Source organism: Schistocerca nitens, chromosome 2 (genome assembly GCF_023898315.1).
Source record: "Schistocerca nitens isolate TAMUIC-IGC-003100 chromosome 2, iqSchNite1.1, whole genome shotgun sequence".
NCBI lineage: Eukaryota > Metazoa > Arthropoda > Insecta > Orthoptera > Acrididae > Schistocerca > Schistocerca nitens.
In genome coordinates, this window is record NC_064615.1 from 415,011,308 (window position 1) to 415,032,265 (window position 20,958).

At 39.2% G+C, this 20,958-nt stretch overlaps 1 protein-coding gene across 1 annotated transcript in view; it reads right to left on the minus strand.

Annotated features, from left to right (window-relative positions):
* Window positions 1–20,958, minus strand: part of LOC126236281 (origin recognition complex subunit 4) — an 87,301-nt gene that overhangs the window by 33,124 nt on the left and 33,219 nt on the right. The window contains exon 6 of the mRNA XM_049945445.1: window positions 17,488–17,622. Coding sequence (XP_049801402.1) covers window positions 17,488–17,622 — 135 coding nt within the window. The remainder of the gene's footprint in view (window positions 1–17,487; window positions 17,623–20,958) is intronic.

Here is a 20,958-nt window from a genome sequence, read left to right on the forward strand (position 1 = left end):
TATGAGCCATGATGTAAGAAATTGGGAGCAATGGTTGTGTAAGGATGGACAAGTATATTGTGTAGGTTCAGTGGATGGTGGAATACCACTGTAGGAGGGGTGAGAAAGATAGTGGGCACAACATTTCTCATTTCTGGGCATGACCAGAGGTAAACAAAACCCTGACAGGGAATGTAATTCAGTTGCTCCACTCCCAGATGGTACTGAGTTACGATGGAGAATGCTGCTCTGTGGCTGGACTGTGGGACTTTGGGAGGTGGTGGGAGACTGGAAAGATAAGGCACAGGAGATTTGTTTTTGTACAAGGTTGGGAGTATAATTACAATCAGTGAAGGCTTCAGTGATACCCTCGGTATATTTTGAGAGGGACTGCTCGTCACTGCAGATGCGGTGACCATGAGCGTCTAGGCTGTACAGAAGGGACTTCTTGGTATGGAATGAGTGGCAACTGTCGAAGTGGAGGTATTGCTGGTGGTTAGTAGGTTTGATATGGACGGAGGTACTGATGTAGACATCTCCGAGGTGGTTTGTTGGACTGAGTAGGACCAGATGAAGCAAATGGGGGAGAAGTTGTTGAGGTTCTGGAGAAGTGTCAATAGGGTGTCCTCACCTTCAATCCAGATATCAAAGATGTCATCAATGAATCTGAACCGGGTGAGGGGTTTAGGATTGTGGGTTTTTAGGAAGGATTCCTCTAGATGGCCCATGAATAGGTTGGCATAGAATGGTGCCATGCGGGTGCCCATAGCTGTACGCCGGATTTGTTTGTAGGTAATGCCTTCAAAGGAGAATTAATTGTGGGTGAGGATATATAGTTGGTCATGGCGACTAGGAAGGAGGTTGTTGCTTTGGAATCCATAGGGTGTCTGGAAAGGTAATGTTCAATAGCAGTAAGGCCATGGGCATTAGGAATGTTAGTGTACAGGGAGGTGGCATCAACAGTAACAAGCAGGGCACTGTGTGGTAAAGGGACAGGAACTGTGGAGAGTCGGTGGAGGAAATGGTTGGTGTCTTTTATATAGGAGGATAGGTTCCGGTTAATAGGTTGAAGGGGTTGGTCTACGAGAGGAGAGATTCTCTCAGTGGGAGATTTAGTATACAATCATAGTCTAGAGATTTAGTATACAATCATTTGATATAGTTCTACCCAATATCAAACTTCTATAAAATCTGACTAGGTCCATTAAGGACTTTGACTGTTTTCTGCTTTGAAGCAATGGGTATCTCATGATTGATTCATCCTTCTTTCGGCCAGGTTGTGCATCTCATCAGTAATGTGTCCAAGAATATTTATTTCTCTTCTTGAAGGATGACTTCCAACAGTTTCGCTGTGACGCCTTTTTCTTGGTGCCTTTCTAGCACTCTCTGACATAAGCACTTTTCATTAATTATTAGTAGGTCATTCATATAAAGAATTATCTCATACTACATGTCTTTACCATGTTCATATCAAAAGCTCTCATAAATACAGAGACTGATATATTTAAGCCAAAAGCAGTAATGAAATGATAAGATCTTTTTTCAAAGCTAAAAGCGGTATACCATCTCTGTCCTGGGTGTAATGACACTTGCCAGTATCCGAATGTTCAATCGATTCTACTGATGTACTTAGTTTTCCTTAACATACGTAAAATTTCTTCTGCTGTTACTGGACGATCTCTTTCCTTTCTATTACTTGGCTGAGTACCAGAGCACCTGACACAACCTGTACTCCACCATGTAGTTTACATGTGACTAACAAGGCATTATTATGGGCATTTTGTAATCTTTTGATAGCACCTTGATCAAACACCTTTGTCATCTCTGACGAGCCAGAGTTACTGGAATGAGATAAGCTCTTATTAAAAGATTTTCCATTTTTTATTTTCAGTTTACATTCGAATCCTTTAATTGTTCCTGGTTTGTCATAAAACACTCCTCAATAGTGTAGCAACCGTTCACGGAGCTACTGTTTCTATTCAGTTCAAAATCTCATCCTGGTTTACTTTAGAGATGAAAATTTCCTTACATGGGGTCAAGTTCATGCCCTCCTGGTAATCTTCGTTCTGTTCCATTTTGGGTACTAACTGTGTACTTGCAAACAGTCACATCTCTTCATTTTCTAAACTTAATGGGGTTTCTTCTTCTACAAAGGGAATTATCACATCTTTCTTGCCATGATATAGTATCAAGGGAAGCAGGCAAAAGTTCAACACTGCCTTACATTAGTTCAACTACTCTGTTCCCAAGAGTATTTTTGACATTCAAGTTGGCTACAACCAAAAATAAATGTTCTAAACACATTCCTCATTTGAAAAATTACGGAGCACTTCTACCCTAATAGGTTTACCTGTTTGTCCAGTAATCCCTATAGCTTTGACTCCAGATGCTGGAAGTATGCTACATGACCATTTCCGGCACTTCTGGTCAATTATACTCTTTGTTACTACACACACTTCACTATCCAAATCAACTACCACACTTACTACTTCACTACCTTTAATAACTGTTACACTGTGCTACCCTCTCTGGTATCGCTTCTTCTAATAATTCATCTCTAAGTTCTCGTTCCTCCTCGTAACTTGCAAGTCCTAATGTTTTGAGCTTAACTCTGACACATCCCAGCACCATCAAAAAGTCCCTTCCTTGGGACCTGGAATGTTTTTTTTTTATCTTTTGTTTCAACAACTCTGCTTGTACATCCTTCCCCTTCATTAGATCTTTTTCCAGTATTTTTATTGCTTTGTTGTAGTTTTACCGAACTAACTAGTTTTGCTTACATTCTGTCCCTGGTGGTGTTTAGTCTCTTCTTTTGAATTCTGACCATTCTTTTACTAGTCTTAGTCATGAGGTTTATTAAGGGAATCTAATTGTTCCAAGTGACTTAAAATTGAGCTAAATCTTGATCACTCCTTCCCAATCTTTTTCTCCTGTGGATAGGTGAGCATCCTGCTGATTTATGCCCTCATTTCATGGTTATTACTTATTGGTTCATCTTTTTAGCCTTGTTAGGAACCACTGAACCTACCTCATTTACAGTTGTTTAGTCTCGGGTCCAGTAACTCTAGGATTAGTTTCTGCTGTTCCCCGAAGACCAATATTCCTCTTTAAACTGCCTCTCAAAGTATTTCCAGTCCCAGAATTCCTTTGCATTAAGAACTCCCCATTCTCCAGCATTGACCATCAGATACTATGTTACAAATTTGATTTTCTTTTTATTCTTCCACATTGGTGGGAAAGCATCTTCAAATGTTTGTAAGAAGGCCTATAGGAGGTACTTCCGCTTAAGGCTTGAAACATGGAAACTTATTGGATTGATGACTTGCTGCCATCTGTTAACATTACCTATCATTCTGGATGAGGGCACAGTGCTCCCTCTTAATCCTACCTTGCTTTCAGATTCCTCAAATTTCTCCTTCAAACCAATAGTGTGGGTCCTACAATCTCTTATCTCCACTATCATTACTAGCAGTTCCCTCAGTACATTTAACATATGAGTGGCCAGCAATCTCTTCTATCTGTCTAGTAATCACCTGTTACCTACTCTCAGTACAAGTTCGTAGGGTTCCTCGGCAGGTGTCATTTTGAATAAAATAATTTTGGATATTGGGCTGTGTCACTGTAAAACACTAGAACAACTAAAGTGCCGATGTTTTGAACAACTTGTTGCAGTCCTCTTCAGGGCACAGCAACTTGGAACCATGATCAATAGGATACTAAAACTACCACTCACCTAAAACGATGAAGTGGAAGAATTAAGTATGATTAAAGCAATAGTGAGGGCAAACAGATACAGGGACTGTGCTGTAATGAACCTTTATAACACACTAAAGTCAAAAATACGTGGCAAGAAAGAAACAACAGAACCAGAGGGCAAGAAGCTTGTTGTTGCTATGCCATACAATGCTGCAATTTCCAACAGAACTGCGCAAGTCTTCAGAAAAACGCAAGTAAAGACTGGGTTTAAAATGCAAGGTAAGTTGGTTCTAGGCTGCGCCACAAAGTTGGCAGAAACAGCAACAGATAATTAGAATCTGGTGTCTACAAAATCAACTGCCAAGCCTGCGACAAGATTTATAATTGGTCAGATGGGAGGAAATTGCAAGACTCTTTTTTAGAGAGCACACATATAGCTAGAATTAGAGTGCATTTCGTACACACGTGGATAAAGAAAAACATGTGGCAGGAAATAGAGGATAACATGGAAATGTTGCACAAGGCACCAAAATGACAATTACTAAACCTTGTGGAAGAAACGGAAATTTATATACATAGAAAACAGTAACTGAAATTACTGCTGACTGAACAGAATGAGTTTAACCTGAATGTTTATTTTGAAGAATGCAGAAATCTACTAGTTTGAGCAGTGCTGAGCACTGCAGCAGATTGGCATGCTGTTGTATGTGGCGGCCAACAGCGGTGAGGAGGCTGGGCCTTCTTCTGCAAGTTCCACCACAAGAAAACAAGAACCTCATACAGAAAAGCTACACATAGTGCCACTGAGATTCCACTTTGAATCTGTCATCAACTATCAAGATTTTAACTAATTGTCACCGTCTTTTATCTTACACTTACGGTTATGTTTTAATTGTTTTGTGACACTGAAAGATCTTGGTTTATAGATGTGAAGTTAGTTTTAAACTTTTTATTTGGCTTTTACACACTCGTGTTATTTACTTCACCAGGCTAGTAGCTTTATATTATTTCATTACACATGTGTCATGTGGATTTGAAGTTTGGATTTTATTTCCACATATTTTAGGTCAGCCAATCTTCTATTCTTAGAAGTTCATTTTGTTATACGAAGTAATTTTAATTAATGAATCCACATTCTGAATTTTAACTATTGTATTTATGATACTAGTTACTTTAAAGGTGAACATTTTAGGTCAGGTTTTACTGTGACTGTTGTTGACATTAAATGAAGCAACAAGTTTACTGTTACCAGTCATTGTTTACTTATCTCCACAACACGTTTCAGAGGTTTAGACCTCCATCAGGTGGATTTATATTTGTTAGTATGATGTGTGTGTGCGCGACGATTTATTTATTTTACTTTTTTTTTGAGGAACTTGCGGCACTGTCTAGTGGAAAAACATAACACTATTTCAGAACATACACTCGGGTTTCTTTTCACAAAAAATACTTATATCTCATGGTAAAAATAAAATAAGTGAAGTACTGTACCTCCAGTGGTCACAGGTTCCTTTCACTTTCGTAATACATCACATGTATACTGTCATATTTTTTACACAAATGTGGTGTCTGGATGCAAGGATCATATAGCAGAAGAGAAACATCATCACAAAGTACCAAGGGTATACATCATAACAACATTATTACAGAATAAATTTTAAGGGACTTTGGAGATCTTTGTTTTAGGTGTTGAATACATGCGTTGGAACAAATATTTCAGGTGGTGTATAAATCCGATTTTGTGAAGTTAATATAGCTTAAACTTCATATTCATTTTTATAATTAGGGGACTTGTTGCAAACTTTAAGTACAATAATTATGTTGGATACAGTGGTAAAATTATACACAAATAACAGTTTTGGTTGGGATTCACAGACAGAAATGAAAGGCTGGAGGCAGAGGGGGAGGAAGAGAAAGAGAAAGCGAGAGGGAGAGAGAGGGGGCAGGAGTGATTGGATGAGAGCAAGCTTTCTAAAGCAGGGGGGTTCTTAACATTATATCTGTTAAATGTAATAACTGCCTAAAGGTTGGGGTAATACATTGTTTAAATGCTTTAAAATATGCAGAGGGATGTACAATTTGTGCCATTAGTTGATGTAGATGTCTGAAGCTGACAGGGGGTACAAGCTCTTGGTGTGACAGGGTATATACACGAACAAGGAAAAAAATTCCTGGATTTTTCCCGGATTTCCTGGTTAAAACTACATTTTCTCCTGGGTAAAAATACACTTTTTCCGTGTTAAGTGACAATATACTTTCCCTCGGAACTGTAAAACATATCCTTTGAATGGATATGGTTTTATACAGCAGTGTAGAATTTCCCAGCACTTTAGAAAACGAAACTCAGGACGAAAAAACACGTTTTGGAAAGATCTTTGATGTGCACCAACATGTATGCTGCATATTTTCGTATTACGAAAGTATAAGTTTGAATTCCACAAACAGGAAAATTTAATGGTTTAAATTAATATACATAGTGTTGCTACAAGAAAAGCAAAGTTTTGGCATATAATATTTGTCTCCAAGATTAATAAGCTACAAGAGACGCTAAGCTTTCACATGTAATGATTTGTTTAGCGCATGTTACACTTTAAGATACATCACACATGATCTTCTAGGCTAGAAATTCTTCTAAATGGCTCGTCATCAAAGAGTTAATTTTTGAAAGAGAGCAAACGCTCTGTAATTTAGGAAATCCATCGCACATAGTTCATCTTGCGTAAAGGAAATTTACTTTGAAAATAACGCTTTTTGAACAACAATTCGCAATATTGCCGTGACTTGTTAGAAACAGATTCATTTCAGCAGTTGCCAGACGGCGCCAGATAAGAGGCGTCACTGAGCTTGCGCAGCTATAGTGACGTTGGAAGCCCGTATGTTCATATGTGTAAAACATTAAAAGATCTAATATCTTGTCATAAAAGAAACAAAACATCAGAGGATACTCCAAGAGCGTTGGAATTTCGTGAACCATACTACAATGCATAGTTCGCCTTACAGTCCACATTCGTATGTCCAGATGCCCAATGACATAGGCCTCGACCTAATATGCTTTTCAGTGTGGTTTTTGGGACGTAAATTTTCTTCGAGTACCAGTACTGTATCATCTCATGTTAGGTTCTTTGTTATGGCGTAATGCCATACGTGCTAGAAGATGAAAACGTGCACTTGAAATGCAGCAAACAATTGAAACTAGCCAATAGTGTGGAAATAAACACTTTGTTTCAAATAAATTCACTGCCTCAGCAGGAAACCCTGATAAAAGCCAAATTTCTTTAGCAAACCGACAAAAATAACTTTATTGTTCTGCAAGGTGATTAATGCTTGACTGTCAGACAGGTGGAAATAAAATAAAATCTGAAACTAGTAACATATTTTAGCCCTCTGTAATTATGTGAATATATTTTAATTCACCTGATAGCTCCCAGCCACAGAAATCAGTCTTGTTTTCATTTGACGTGAGAGCAGTAAACGAAGAGGAAACAGAAAAATCACAAAATGTAAACAGGGGTCACGTGGAGACTACTAACCCCCCCCCCCCCACTATAACTCAGACTGCTCTACACATAAAATATATATAAGGACATGTAAGACATGTTACTTGGTCTTAAGTGTGCAGTACAGTGCCACGCCTCTTCAAACAACATTCTTATAGCGCACATCACTGTATTTCGCTCTGTCAAACTCAAACGTGTATATTTTGTAATGGATGCCATCAAACTATTTCAGGACAGTGGAAATTAAAATGTCCTGTAGCGCCTATCCTGCTTCCAGTCGGCCAGTTCGACATTCTGCCCAACCCCTCGCAATTAATACTGGATAGGATTATTTGTAACCAGGAGAACAAGAACTCTTCAGAAAATCTGGACTCTCTATTGCCTATTAGCTAATAACTTGCTCTTCTATGTAACATAATATTAAATATAGGATACCTAAAACCAGTAAAGACAAGAGACAGGCAAGTCAGTACACATTTATTCAGTCCTCAGGTCCTAGCAATTTTTCTCTCTGATCTTGCTACAGCTTTAGATGGTGTTCATCCCTTTCTGCGAAAAAACTATTACCTTATCAAAGTTCGTCAAACGTTTTGCTACATGAAAAATGGAAATGTCGTCGTCTAATACTGAAAAAGCTGTTAATACAATTAGTACCCAAAACTGGTGTGGTTTCTCGATCTGATTACGTCTATTTTGTCACTGTGTGCCGGATAAAAGAAAATAGGCCTTTCTAATATTGCAGCAATTGTAACACACACCCAATAAGTGACACTGTTTTGGCAATAATGATCATTTTTATAATATGACAATATAATTCACGAAGTACCAATACGAAATACCTATTTGGCCTACTACAAGCAAAAAGCTTTACGTTAGGAAATAGTTTCACATTTCATTCATGCGCTCAAATTTCTCATGCACGAGACCGAATAGTAGTAGAATGAAATTTTTGAATAAATTTGGAATTGTCATATTCTTCCATAATTTGTGTAATGTCCCCGTTTCTTCTACTTCCTCGTTCTAATAAACAGTCTTGTCGTCACTAATTCTGTAACTATTCCTACCACTGTCAAAACTCATTCTCCAGCTAACTTTACTAACCCTGCCACAATCACCGGTTTAGTTATCCAGCAATTATTCTCCAGTTAGGCGTTATTACGAGTTTGTACAATGCATTTCCCACGATACTTCTAGAATGCAACTTAAGTGACTGCTAGCCGGGGACTGCAAATGGCCGTCTAGTGTAGCGATCTGGCAAAAATTTTCTGTCAAAATTTCACTTTCTTGGATACACCAAGAAGATAATACATAATCTTTCTTACCTGTTATTCCTGTCAGTCGTTTCTTTCCACTCTGGTAATCTGAATCTGTGGATTTCGCTAGTAATTATAACAACGCTGAACATTCGCAAACAGAATCAACCACATAAACAAGCAGCAGTTGGCATTCTCCGGTTTGGTTTTATTCCGCTCAGCTCGTATAGCCCATTCCCGTTTTGTCTGCAGGAAAGTTTGTTTCTAGATGTGATGAGGATTCCCCTGGCAGAGACATCATGTACAATATGCCCGCATACAAAAAGCAACTTATAATTCATTCAGAAATCGACTTAGAATGTGTTCAAAAACCAGCAGGGGTGCGTTTCAAAATCATATGAATAATCTATAGACCGACGTGCGCTGGATGCTAGGTGCTTTGTGAAACATAGTTTTTTTCCTCAAAAATATGAATTTACACCTTCTCCACCCGAAATTGCTGCCCGGTTCAGATACTCAGGTTTGCCCCCTGCCTCCACTAGATCTGGGCCTGCTGCGCATGCATGAATCTGACAGCTTGGGTGCGCCAGTAAAATTTTGCTGCTACTGCTACTTACACAGCCAACAGCTACATTTCTGTAGCCAGAAGCGAGAGAAGATACTAAAAAGCCTCTGACACATTCTGTTGTTGGCAGATGCTTGTACGGGCACTTTGTTATTTTATATGGCACATTTCCTTTGCAATTTAAGTTTTATTTTCATTTGTTTCTCTCGTTCATGTTTTAATGCTGCAGTATTATTCTGCAGTAGCGGGATACAGTAATATCCTTTAGTTAGAGTATCGGTTCTTACCAGTCAAAATTACAAAAAAATTAACTGAAAACTTAAACAACAAAAAATTCCTGGGTTTTTCCCGGTTTTCTACTGGATGAAAAAATTCCTGGGTTATTTCCAGATCTCCCGGGTCATAGACACCCTGTGTGATGATATATTTGTAAATTAGGTCAATCTCTTGTACATTTGAGGGATGCCATGGTAATGTAACTAAATATTTATGATACATAGTAAATTTCTGTCTTTGGAGTGTTTCAAGGATGTCTACTTTTTGCTTTTAGGTTGGATGTGTAGGATGTTGATACTTGAGTTGTTAATGTGGTGTTTTGTTTCATGCTGGTGGGGGGGATACTGCTGATGTGTGGATTTTTTTGTTTTTCAGTGCTACCATGTGTTCTTTTAATCTACTCTCAAATAATCTGCCTGTCTAGCTAATGTAGAAGCACTCACAGCCCAAGCATTCAATGCTGTACGCACCTGTGTGATGAAGTGGGTTCATGTGCTGATATTGTGCAGTAACTTTTGGCCAGTCTTGTCTGTGGCAAAGGATATGTTTATGCCTTTTCGTTTGAAGACATTGGCAGTTACCCCACAACATCAATGCTATATGATCCTTGACTAAATAAGATTTATATACCAACTGAAATATTTATTCGAACGATTGTATTCAATGCCTAAAACAAATATCTCCAAAATCCCTTAAAATTTATTCTGTAACAATGTTGTTACGATGTATATTCTTGGTACTTTGTGATAATGTTTCTCTTCTGCTATATGATCCTTACATCCAGACACCACATTTGTTTACACAATATGACAGTATACATGTGATGTGTTACAAAAGTGAAAGGAACCTGTGACCACTGGAGGTACAGTACTTTACTTATTTTATTTTTACTATTAGATAAGTTTGTTTTTTGTCAAAAGAAACCCAAATGCATGTTCTGAAATAGTCTCCACTAGACAGTGTCACAAGTTCCTTAAAAATAAAATGCAACACAGGAAACAGGCGCACACGCGCACACCATACTAACAAATGCAAATCCATCTGATGATGGAGGTTTAAACTTTTGACATGCATCATGGAGATAAGTAAACACTGACTGTGTAGTGCCTCAAGAATTTTGGGGTAAATTCTAGAGACACTCGTATTTCCACCATCTCGAACACACCTTATTTTAGAGATAAGTGTGGTAAAGTAGAACTATGTCTACTGCCTCACAATTATGTGTGTGCAGGACGGACGTGTATCGGATGGAGGGATCGGCGCGAGAGGTAGTTGCCGAGCCCGCCTAAGAAGTTACACGTCCCGCTCATGGAATAAACGCGTCATACTCTGTGTGACGTAAAACATTATTGTGTGAACATTTGAAGGTTGTTGAAAGAAAAGAAGGGACTTTGATTCATTCATTCCCTTCTCTTACTCTCAACAGTTATGGAGAATTGACTTGTTAAACTTTGAGATATTTCTGAATGCATTTGTTGAAAAAGTAATAAATTGTTTCCGACATTAAGTAGACATACGGGAACTTACTAAACGTCAATATTAATTTTCAAAGGATAGAGAGAATCTCAGTGTGTATAATTGCTTTGTCCACTTGAAGTGTACAATAGCTGTTGCATAATTGATCGATTAACTGCTAAAGTAAATCGTCATGTCAAAACTGCCAGAATGTGGCGGCCAAGGTGAGCAGGACACAAAAAGGAGGAATTTTTTTTAAAGAAGATTGAGATAAGAAAAAGTTGAGATGTGCCGTAGCAACACATAAGAACGAGACAAAGAAATTGGTCTGCAACATTCGATCAAGAAGATTTGGTTGTGGGGAGAAAACTATCCTCAAACATGCAGTAACCAGCCAACGCCGACGTAACATGCCATCGTTGCTGGTTGCTCTTTGAGTTGCCGACTTCGCGCCCGCCGATGCTGTGAGCAACGGGTGACGCTGCCGGCGGCGTTCCTAAACCTCACCGACACAGCCTACAATCCTATGCCAGGTGAGCTCAAGATAATAACTATTGAATGTGAACTAGGGTGGTCATTATTTACAGAGGTTTTTTTTTTTTGTTTTTTTTTTTTTTTAATGATCACAAGATCGCAAAAGATTAGGCCCATGGAGAAGGAACAACAACCTACAGAAACTGCAGGACCAGCCATGACCATGACTGTGAATGAAGACATGCCAGATTTATCTGAAGTAATAAACTTAATCAAAGCTCAAAGTATTCAATTAAATGCAGTAAATACACAATTGAACACCAAATTTGATGCTCAGAATGCTTCGTTAAATGAAAAACTTGAAGCACAGGGTGAAGCTTTTGGAAAACTATAAGAACAGGGTGAAGCTTTAAATTCTAAATTTGAGGTGTTAAATGATAAAGTGGAAAATTTACGAGTAGATTTAAAGAAGAGTCGGAGTTTAATGAAAAATTACGATCATTTCAAAATGTGTGTAACATTACATTTGACACAGTGAAACAAAGGTTACATACTTTAAATGATTCCACTGAAAGACAAGACAAACTGATCCCTATTGTTGAATCACAAATTGCAGGTGTCAACACTCGTGTAGATGTGATAGAGAGAAATTTTAAGGGAAAGCTAACAACCTCAGACACCATAAATATAAGTCATCCGGAGGAACAAGTAGAGGAATTAATTGACCGGAAAGTGGCAGAGAGGGTAAACACAGATAATGTTCCATCACGTTTAGCGTCAGAACTTGACAATACTAAGAAAGGCATTTACTTATCCAGAATAAAGTAGAAAAAGGGGTAGTTTCAAAGAAAGTAGTGTTCACTAATGAAGTAGTAACAGATTTACAATGGGGAGCAAATTCTCGACTCACCAGACAATTGCCCAAATTTAAACCAGATGGAAATGTGCATCCAACACATTTCGTATTTAGGAGAGGCTTCCGAATGGGGCACAATGAATATAGACAATTTCCTGTCTTGGGCGGACTTTCAGAGAAAGTTTAAGGAGAAATATTGGTCATCTAGTGCCCAGGAGAAGTTAATATCGGATTTATGGGACCCAAAGTATTACAATAGTACGTGGGGTACAATGAGAAAATATTTCGACTGGCATTTAACAAGAGCTAAATATTTAGATAAACTAATGGAAGAAGAAGGGTTGGTACAAATTTTGATAAAGCAATTACCCACTTACGCTTGGAAAGACATTATGTAGTCGGTGCAAGACAGTAGAAGAGCTATTATTCTTTGTACACACACTTGATGCGATAAATAAAGACCGAAATTAGAATGTGCATCAGAATGAGAATCAAAATTACAGGAGGAGTAATGATAATAGCTGTAGTAATTTCAAAAGACACGAGACAAATTTGGCCAGAGTACACCGATCTAAGCGGAAAAGGAGTAATGGAAATTATCAGAAAGGACATCCACCTTCGAATACAGGCCCAGTAACTACACAAGAATTTGTACTTGGCAATAATAGGGTTCAAAATGGAAACGTCATACCAAGGTTTGGTAACCAGGGCGGGGGCCAAGGTCATAGAAATACATTAAGAGGCCTGCCTCATAATGAGTATGTTTCCTTTACACATTAAGTATCAACAAAAGAATGGTTACTACTAGAAGAACCTAGTGTAGCTACAACTAATCCACAACCAATTATAGTTGGAAAAGTAGAAGATTCTGAAGTGGACATATTTACTGATTCTGGTAGTGAAGTATCACTTATTTCGAGTGGATTTTTTAATACATTAAGAACTAACAATAACTTACCTGTATTACCGGTAACAGGAGTACATATATTCGGTATAACTGGAACTAAAAGTAAGGTTGTTAAACACGAAACACAAGTAAACTGTAACATTGGTGAGATTACGTTCCGGCAAACACTGCTGGTAGTAGAAAATATTAATAGAGAGGTATTATTTGGCTTAGATTGGCCATCGGAGCTTAACGTTATACTGAATTTTGAAGACAGCTGCCTTTATTTCGGACTCGGGGTAGACAAATAATGTATTAAGTTTCTAGTAGACAGTTATGTTGATAAATAAACAACTGAACACCAGAGTTTACGATTACCCGCAACAGCTCAAATGTCACCAGAGATGGAAAACATAAGCCATGCATCACAACAAGCTGAGATATAGAATAAAGTAAATGAATCCCCAATATTAACCAATGACCAGAAAGCAGATTTAGCTGAAAATCTATTAGAATACGAGATGGTATTATCAGATAGTCCAGGTCGTATTAGTGATTATGTATGTAAATTTAAGATCAAAGATGATACGCCATTTTTCTGTTAACCGTACCCGATACCGGTGAGTTTAAAAGAGGCGGTTAAGGAGGAAATATATAAAATGGTAGATAATAAAATAATAGAACACGGTACAAGCGTTATAAATAATCCCTTGGTAGTTGTGAAAAATGCTACAGGCGGTGTGCGGCTCATACTGGGCACGCGCATCCAGATTCAAGGAAATATACAGCATTCCTTTTTGATGGAGAATCGTATCATTTTAATGTGTTACCATTTGGGTTAAGTATCTTGGTATCAGTGGTTATACGTACGCTGGACGAACCATTAGGTAAAGAGTTATTAAAGGATTTAATTATATATGTAGATGATATATTGATAATATCACCCACCTGGAATGAGTGTTGCCTAACCTTGAAGAAAACACTGAAAAAATTTAAAGAAAAAGGTATTACATAAAACTGTCTAAGTCACACTTTGCAAGGCAAGAACGAAAATTTCTGGGACATATAGTAGGTGTACAAGGAATTAAGCCTGATCCAGAATGTATAAAAACTATTAAGGAGTGTCCACCACCTAGAAATATAAGACAATTGAAGGGATTTCTTGGAATGGCAGGGTATTATAGACGTTATGTACGAAGTAAAGTTGAACGACCCTCGACTTTTGCATTTATTACGAAAAGGGAGTACCATGGCATTGGGACCAAGAGGCACAGGAAGCATTTGAAAAGGCAAAGCGAGCTAGTTATATCAGAATCACCGATACTGAACCATCCGGTAATGGGTGAACCATTTAAGATTTCGACCGATGCATCAGATTATGGTATAGCAGCAGAGGAGGAGGAGATTAGTGTGTAACGTCCCATCGACAACGAGGTCATTAGAGACGGAGCACAAGCTCGGGTTAGGGAAGGATGGGGAAGGAAATCAGCCGTGCCCTTTCAAAGGAACCATCCCGGCATTTGCCTGAAGTGATATAGGGAAATCACGGAAAACCTAAATCAGGATGGCCGGACGCGGGATTGAACCGTCGTCCTTCCGAATGCGAGTCCAGTGTGCTAACCACTGCGCCACCTCGCTCGGTATATAGCAGCAGAGCTGTTCCATCAATATCTTTTGCCAACTGGACCCTACACAAACACGAATTAAATTATACATAAACAGAAAAGGAATTGTTAGCCATAGTATGGAGTATACAAAAATTCCAAACACTCATATGAGGGTCTGAAATATATGTCTATACAGATCACCAAGCTCTGTCATTTCTAATGAATAGCTGCTTACTACATAGTAGATTGATGCGGTGGATGTTGTTTCTCCAAGAGTATGACATTAAGATCCATTATGTAAAGGGTTAGGAGAACATTGTACCCGACGCTTTGTCTCGGCTACCAGTAGGCATGAAAGAACTGAAGCGTTCAGAAGCACCTGGCGTAATCTTTGCAATTAATTTTCTAACATTAGAATATTCAAGCAACAAAATGCAAGAGCTAGCTTAGAAAATTACATAGAAAATCCAACATGAACCTTATTTTACAGATATCTTTACTATGTGTGTCAGGAAATCGCTACCGCCTAGTCAAGAGGGAAGGTGGAAGATTGTGCGATATAATCTGTTCTGAAGAGACAGTAAGACAACGCGACATTGGCCTTTATGTATATCAAGTCTAATGGAAGACGAGTTAGTGTAGTAAATTCATAAGAGTTATGGACATTTTGGTATAATGAAATGCACTGCACATACGAATAAGTTCTATTACTTTAAAAAGCTAGGACATAAAGTGGCGTTTAGTCATTAAGACTTGTGAGATTTGTCAGAAAGTAAAAGAGGATAACTCTCACGTTAAATATAAGATGTATCCAATTATTCCTAAAGCATTACACAATCTAACCGCTGCAGATTTCTTTGGACCAATTCCAAAAGGAAGAGGAGGAGTTGTCTACATTTTTGTCCTCTAGAGTGTTGGGATATGTAGTGCCATGAGAATTTTGGGCAAATTCTAGAGACAATCATATTTCCACCGCCTTGAACACACATTTTAGAGATAAGTGTGGTAAAGTAGAACTACATCTACTGCCCCACAATTGTATGTGTGCACAACAAACGTGTATCAGACGGACGATCGGCGCAAGCAGGTAGTCGCCGAGTCCACCTAAGGAGTTACACGTCCCGCTCATGGAATAAACACGTTGTACTCTGCATGACGTAAAACATTATTGTGTGAACATTTGAAGGTTGTTGAAAGAAAAGAAGGGACTTTGATTCATTCATTCTCTCACTTACTGTGTTAAGGTATGGGCAGTTGTCTTGTTAAACTTGGAGAGATTACAGACTGTATTTGTAGAAAGATGATTGTAATAGCTTCTGTCGGACTGGAAGGTGTCAAGCTTACAGGAAATGTTTCAGTGTATGAAAACTGTTATGTGTTATGAAAATACAGTGAGATTGAGTTCAAAGTATTCTCGAGTGTACCGAGTTATTTAAAAGTATAGAGAATTCCTACAGAGTAATATCTATTGTTCGGAGAAGAAGCTGGGCAGAATATCGCAGCTGGCTATCCTGAAAGAAGATTGGCGAAGCAACTCCAAGTAAGTTCAACAGCCAAGGGGGGAGTGTGAGTCTTGCATGCCAGTACCACACTGCCACCCTTAATCACCGGAAACCGCCAGAACTGGTAACAGTAAACTTGTTGTTTCATTTAATGATACTGGTTACCCTTGTTCCCGAGTATTAGTGCCCTCTACTGGCCTCAGTTATTTGTATAATACTGAAGCATCCGGGCCATCACCAGCACTTACTATGTACGTAGATATATAGATTCTGATGTTGATATCCACAGACGAATATCTTATGATATGATGGCTGTTAATCATGTTAATATTTTTGTTTTTCTTGTGCATCCCTCAGCCTGCTGTAGATTTTGCTTCAGCTAATTTCACTTACTTGGTTACATCACTGTTTTTCAATTTTGAACAGACCTGAAAATGGCAATGGCCAAAACTGGTAATTGTGAAATGTAGAATTTATGTGATCAAGACGGACCTCTACAAATAAAATGAAAACCATTATATTCATGTTTGTATTTTCCCACAAGACCACTTAGGTCTCCACATAATAGTCTTTGCTCCGCTTTTGGCATCATTTGCAAATGTTTATCTGTTCTTTGGCAGTTGTGGTGCGTAGGCAGATATGATATTTAAGTAGGATTCTTTAGAAGTGCTAGCTTTACTGAGATAATACTATCATGTATTTACATTACCAGTTTCATTTTAAGGCTCAAACAAATTTGAGTTTATTGGTATTTAGCGTAGACCACACAGCCAGCTCATACTTCATGAAGTATACAGGTATTGAGAGAAATTTAGTGTTACAATATTTGTTTGTTTGCACATGCACACACATTACAGACCAACATAAAATAGTTACAGACCAATACTTAGAGAAAACCTTTGTGCAATCCATTTTCAATGACATGTTGGCTTTAGATGCAACTACCTGCAGTAATAGTGAATCTGCACAGCATATAAAAAATTCTGTGACCATTTATTGCTAATAGTCATCATGCTTGTTTATCAGTCACACAATACACATGAACATATTACTGAATGTCTCTTTCCAACACGCCGTTACATATGCACACTGACCTGATGATTGCTGAAGCTGCTAAGATGGATGCAGTATCACTCCCTAACAACCATTGATACTGAAAAACAGTAGTAGTTCTAATTTGAACACGAAATGGCAATAATTAGTAATGTTAAATTATGAACTCTAAACTTGTAAAAGAAATTCATTTCATCAGGAGGGAAGAAAGGGGGGGGGCAATGTGAAAGCAGTGAGGTAGAGTATTGAGTTAAAAATCAGAGCAAGGAGAGTACAGAATATTGCCACAATCCTGCAACTATATATTAAAAACCAAACATTATTGCAGAACTAAATCATATTGGTTTTAAAACTGTATTTAAGTAAAAAAGAAAATTGTTTAGCTTACCAGACATAGTTCCAAGACAGATAACCCATTCAGCATGTTCATCTTTGAATCTTCCATGTTTTTTTCGTAAATCTCCACAAAATCTGATACTTGAAGCAATGGCTTTTCAACTGATAATCTGGAGATAACCTGGAACTGTATATGACAGTAATAAATTTTATGCTGATTAGAACAGGGTACACATATAGTACTATTAATATGGTGGCAACAACAATGTTACTAATTTCCTTGGACGAATGAAAGATTTTCTTGTATTATTCTAGGATACAATACAGAAAAAAAGGTAAAGTTATAATGAGGCCACCCACGTGCTGCATCAAGCTGATGACAGTGCATCTTCACAAGTTAGTAACAACCAATGGCAGTCTAGTTTGGAGCACACAGTGAGCAAATGAAATCTATACATAAGAAAATACAAATTGCATCAGCCCCTTCTCATTTCCCACAAGTAAAGAGAACAATGTGAACAAACTGAAAATATTCATATTTCCTTCACCTCTAGGATATCAATATTTTTACACCATTAGGTATCCAGAATAAGCTGCTAATTTAACTTCTCATGATTAGTCACACTGACGTTACCAACGTACACTTCAAAGTAAAAAGAGTCGATGCCTCCTTGTAAACTCTTAACACTGCAAATGTCAGATGGAAAGCAATGTCAATTGCATCATTATAAATAAATTTTCTTAGTTACTCTACTACCAACAGGTCAATGAAATTTGAATTTAATCATTGTCTTGGATATCTTTTATTAAGAGCCAAATTTCAATAAAACCAACCAAAAATATCTTCAGTTATCTTAGGCAAAAAAAAAAAAAACAAAAAAAAAAACAATGAAAAAATCCAGGATGGAATACAGTAACAAAAATATGGAAAGAATAGATTATATTCACCACACAGAGAAGGATTTGAAAAATAATTAAAACCAACAGCTGCATTGCATTCCAACATCGTTTATTCAAAACATGCTATCAGTTTCGATGCCAAAAAGCATCATCTTCAGACCCCAAGGGTAACTTACAATCAACGTACAAACTGCAATGACAAAGACCAATGGAAACTTCAAATGGAAACAGTTATTAAGAATGTACGCCTGCATGTGCAACCAGCGGACCAAAATTAACTGGATTATGTATCTTCATAGAAGTAACAAGCCCAGCACACAAGATACTGAATTCAGTTGATTTTGGCCCCACTGCACATGACTTTGTTGGTAGCCCATGTTGGCATACATGCTTAAGAACTGTTTCCATTTAAAGACTCCTATGGTTTTTGTCATTGCAGTTCATACACTGATGACAGGTTATGCTTGAGGCCTGAGGACGACACTTTTTGGCGTCGAGACTGGTAGCATGTATTGAATAAACAACGTTGGATTCCAATACAACTGTTGGTTTTAGTTGTCGTTATTCAAGAACTTCATGTCTGGCTGCTTTCCCATTCTCCTCACTGGATTACCAGAGTTACAGAGGACGTGTCAAGTCACAGACAGATAATATGAAAAAGGGTGCTAGAAATATTTCAGCTTTTGGACTTCTTCAACAGTAGAACACACACACACACACACACACACACACACACACACACACACACACGGAAACAACCCACACCCACATAAATAGGTTGGTCGGTTTGTGGGATTGAAGGGACCAGACTACTAGGGCCATTGGTCCCTTTTTCCATGAACTTGAAACCCCTACAAGGAATAAAAGTAAACAATGGAGATGACCAGAAACAACACAGGACAAGAAAGACACAGACAGAGACCAGATAAAAGGAATGAAAATCACACTGAGTGTGACAGTGGTAAAGCCAACCACCAAGAAAGGCACTAAAAACCCCAGTGTAAAATCTTAGGCCAAAGGCCAGACTCAACACAAAAAAAGGACAAACACTTAGATCAAGCAATAAAAATCCCCTGCACAAATAAAACTCAAAACTAAATCAGCCATCGCAACGTCATCTGATAAAAGTGCAGGAAGTGAATCAGGCAGCGCAAAAGTCTGCCTGAGCGGAGTTAAAAGCAGGCAGTCCAACAAGATGTGGACCACAGTCAAAGCTGACCCGCAGCGACATAGATGTGGGGCCTCACGGCGCAATAAACAGCTGTGCGCTATCCAGGCGTGGCCAATGCGCAGCTGGCAGAGGACAACAGAGTCCTTGCGAGATACCCACAAGGAGGAGCGCTACGCACCGGTAGCCTCCTTGATGGCCCGAAGTTTGTTGGCTGAAGGAAAGGTGCGCCATTCTTCACCCCAGGTGTGAAGTACCTTCTGCCGCAAAACTGACCTGAGGTCACTCTCCGAAAGGCCAGTCTCCAAGGCTGGTGCACCAAAGCCTGTTTGGCCAGCATGTCAACACGTTCATTTCCCGGGATGCCTACATGACCCGGAGTCCACACAAAGATTACAGAGCAGCCGCAAAGGGCAAGAGTATGGAGGGACTCCTGGATAGCCATCACCAGAGGAGAGCGAGGGAAACATTGGTCGATTGCTTGTAAACCACTCAGGGAGTCACTACAGATAACAAAGGACTCACCTGAGCAGGAGCGGATATACTCTAGGGCATGAGAGATGGCGACCAGCTCGGCAGTGAAAACACTGCAGCCAGCCGGCTATGAGTGTTGTTCATAGATCCCCTAGAGTAAGAGCATAACCGACATGACCAGTAACCATCGAACCGTCAGTATAGACAATGTCAGCGCCTTGAAACGTGGCAAGGATTGAAAGACAGCGGCGGTGGAGGGCCTCAGGTGGGAATGAGTTCTTCGGGCCCTGTGCCAAATCGAGCCGAAGGCATGGGCGGGGCACACACCACAGGGGTATACGCAGAGGGGCCCGGAAAAGAGATGGAAGACGGAAAACCTCAAGCCCAGAGAGAAGAGCTCTGACACAAACCGCGATCATACACCCTGACTGGGGCCGCCGATCCGAATACGGACGACTGACTGAGGGAACAGGAGACGATAATTGGGATGCCCGGGCAAGCTAAAAACGTGTGTAGCATAAGCGGCCAGTAATCGTTGGTGCCGGAACTGCAATGGAGCGGCCCTTATGGAACCCACCCTGAGACGGAGCCACAAGGCCACGAGACTCAAGTAGCCAACTCAACCTCCGGCTCACCATGCGCTCAAGTAACTTACAAAGAATGTTGGTGAGGCTAATGGGGCGGTAGCTGTCCACTTCCAGTGGGTTCTTGCCAGGTTTCAACACGGGGATTACGACGCTTTCCCGCCATTGCGAGGGGAACTCACTCTCAACCCAGATACGGTTGAAAAGGTCTAGGAGGCGTTACTGGCAGTCCACCGAAAGTGTTTGAGCATCTGACAGTGGATGCGATCTGGCCTGGGAGCCATATCAGGGCAACCGGCTGGGGCACTTTGGAATTCCAACTCAATGAATGAAGCATTGTATGATTCAGGGTGGCGTGTGTGAAATGAAAGGCCCCGACATTCCAGTCGCTCTTTCA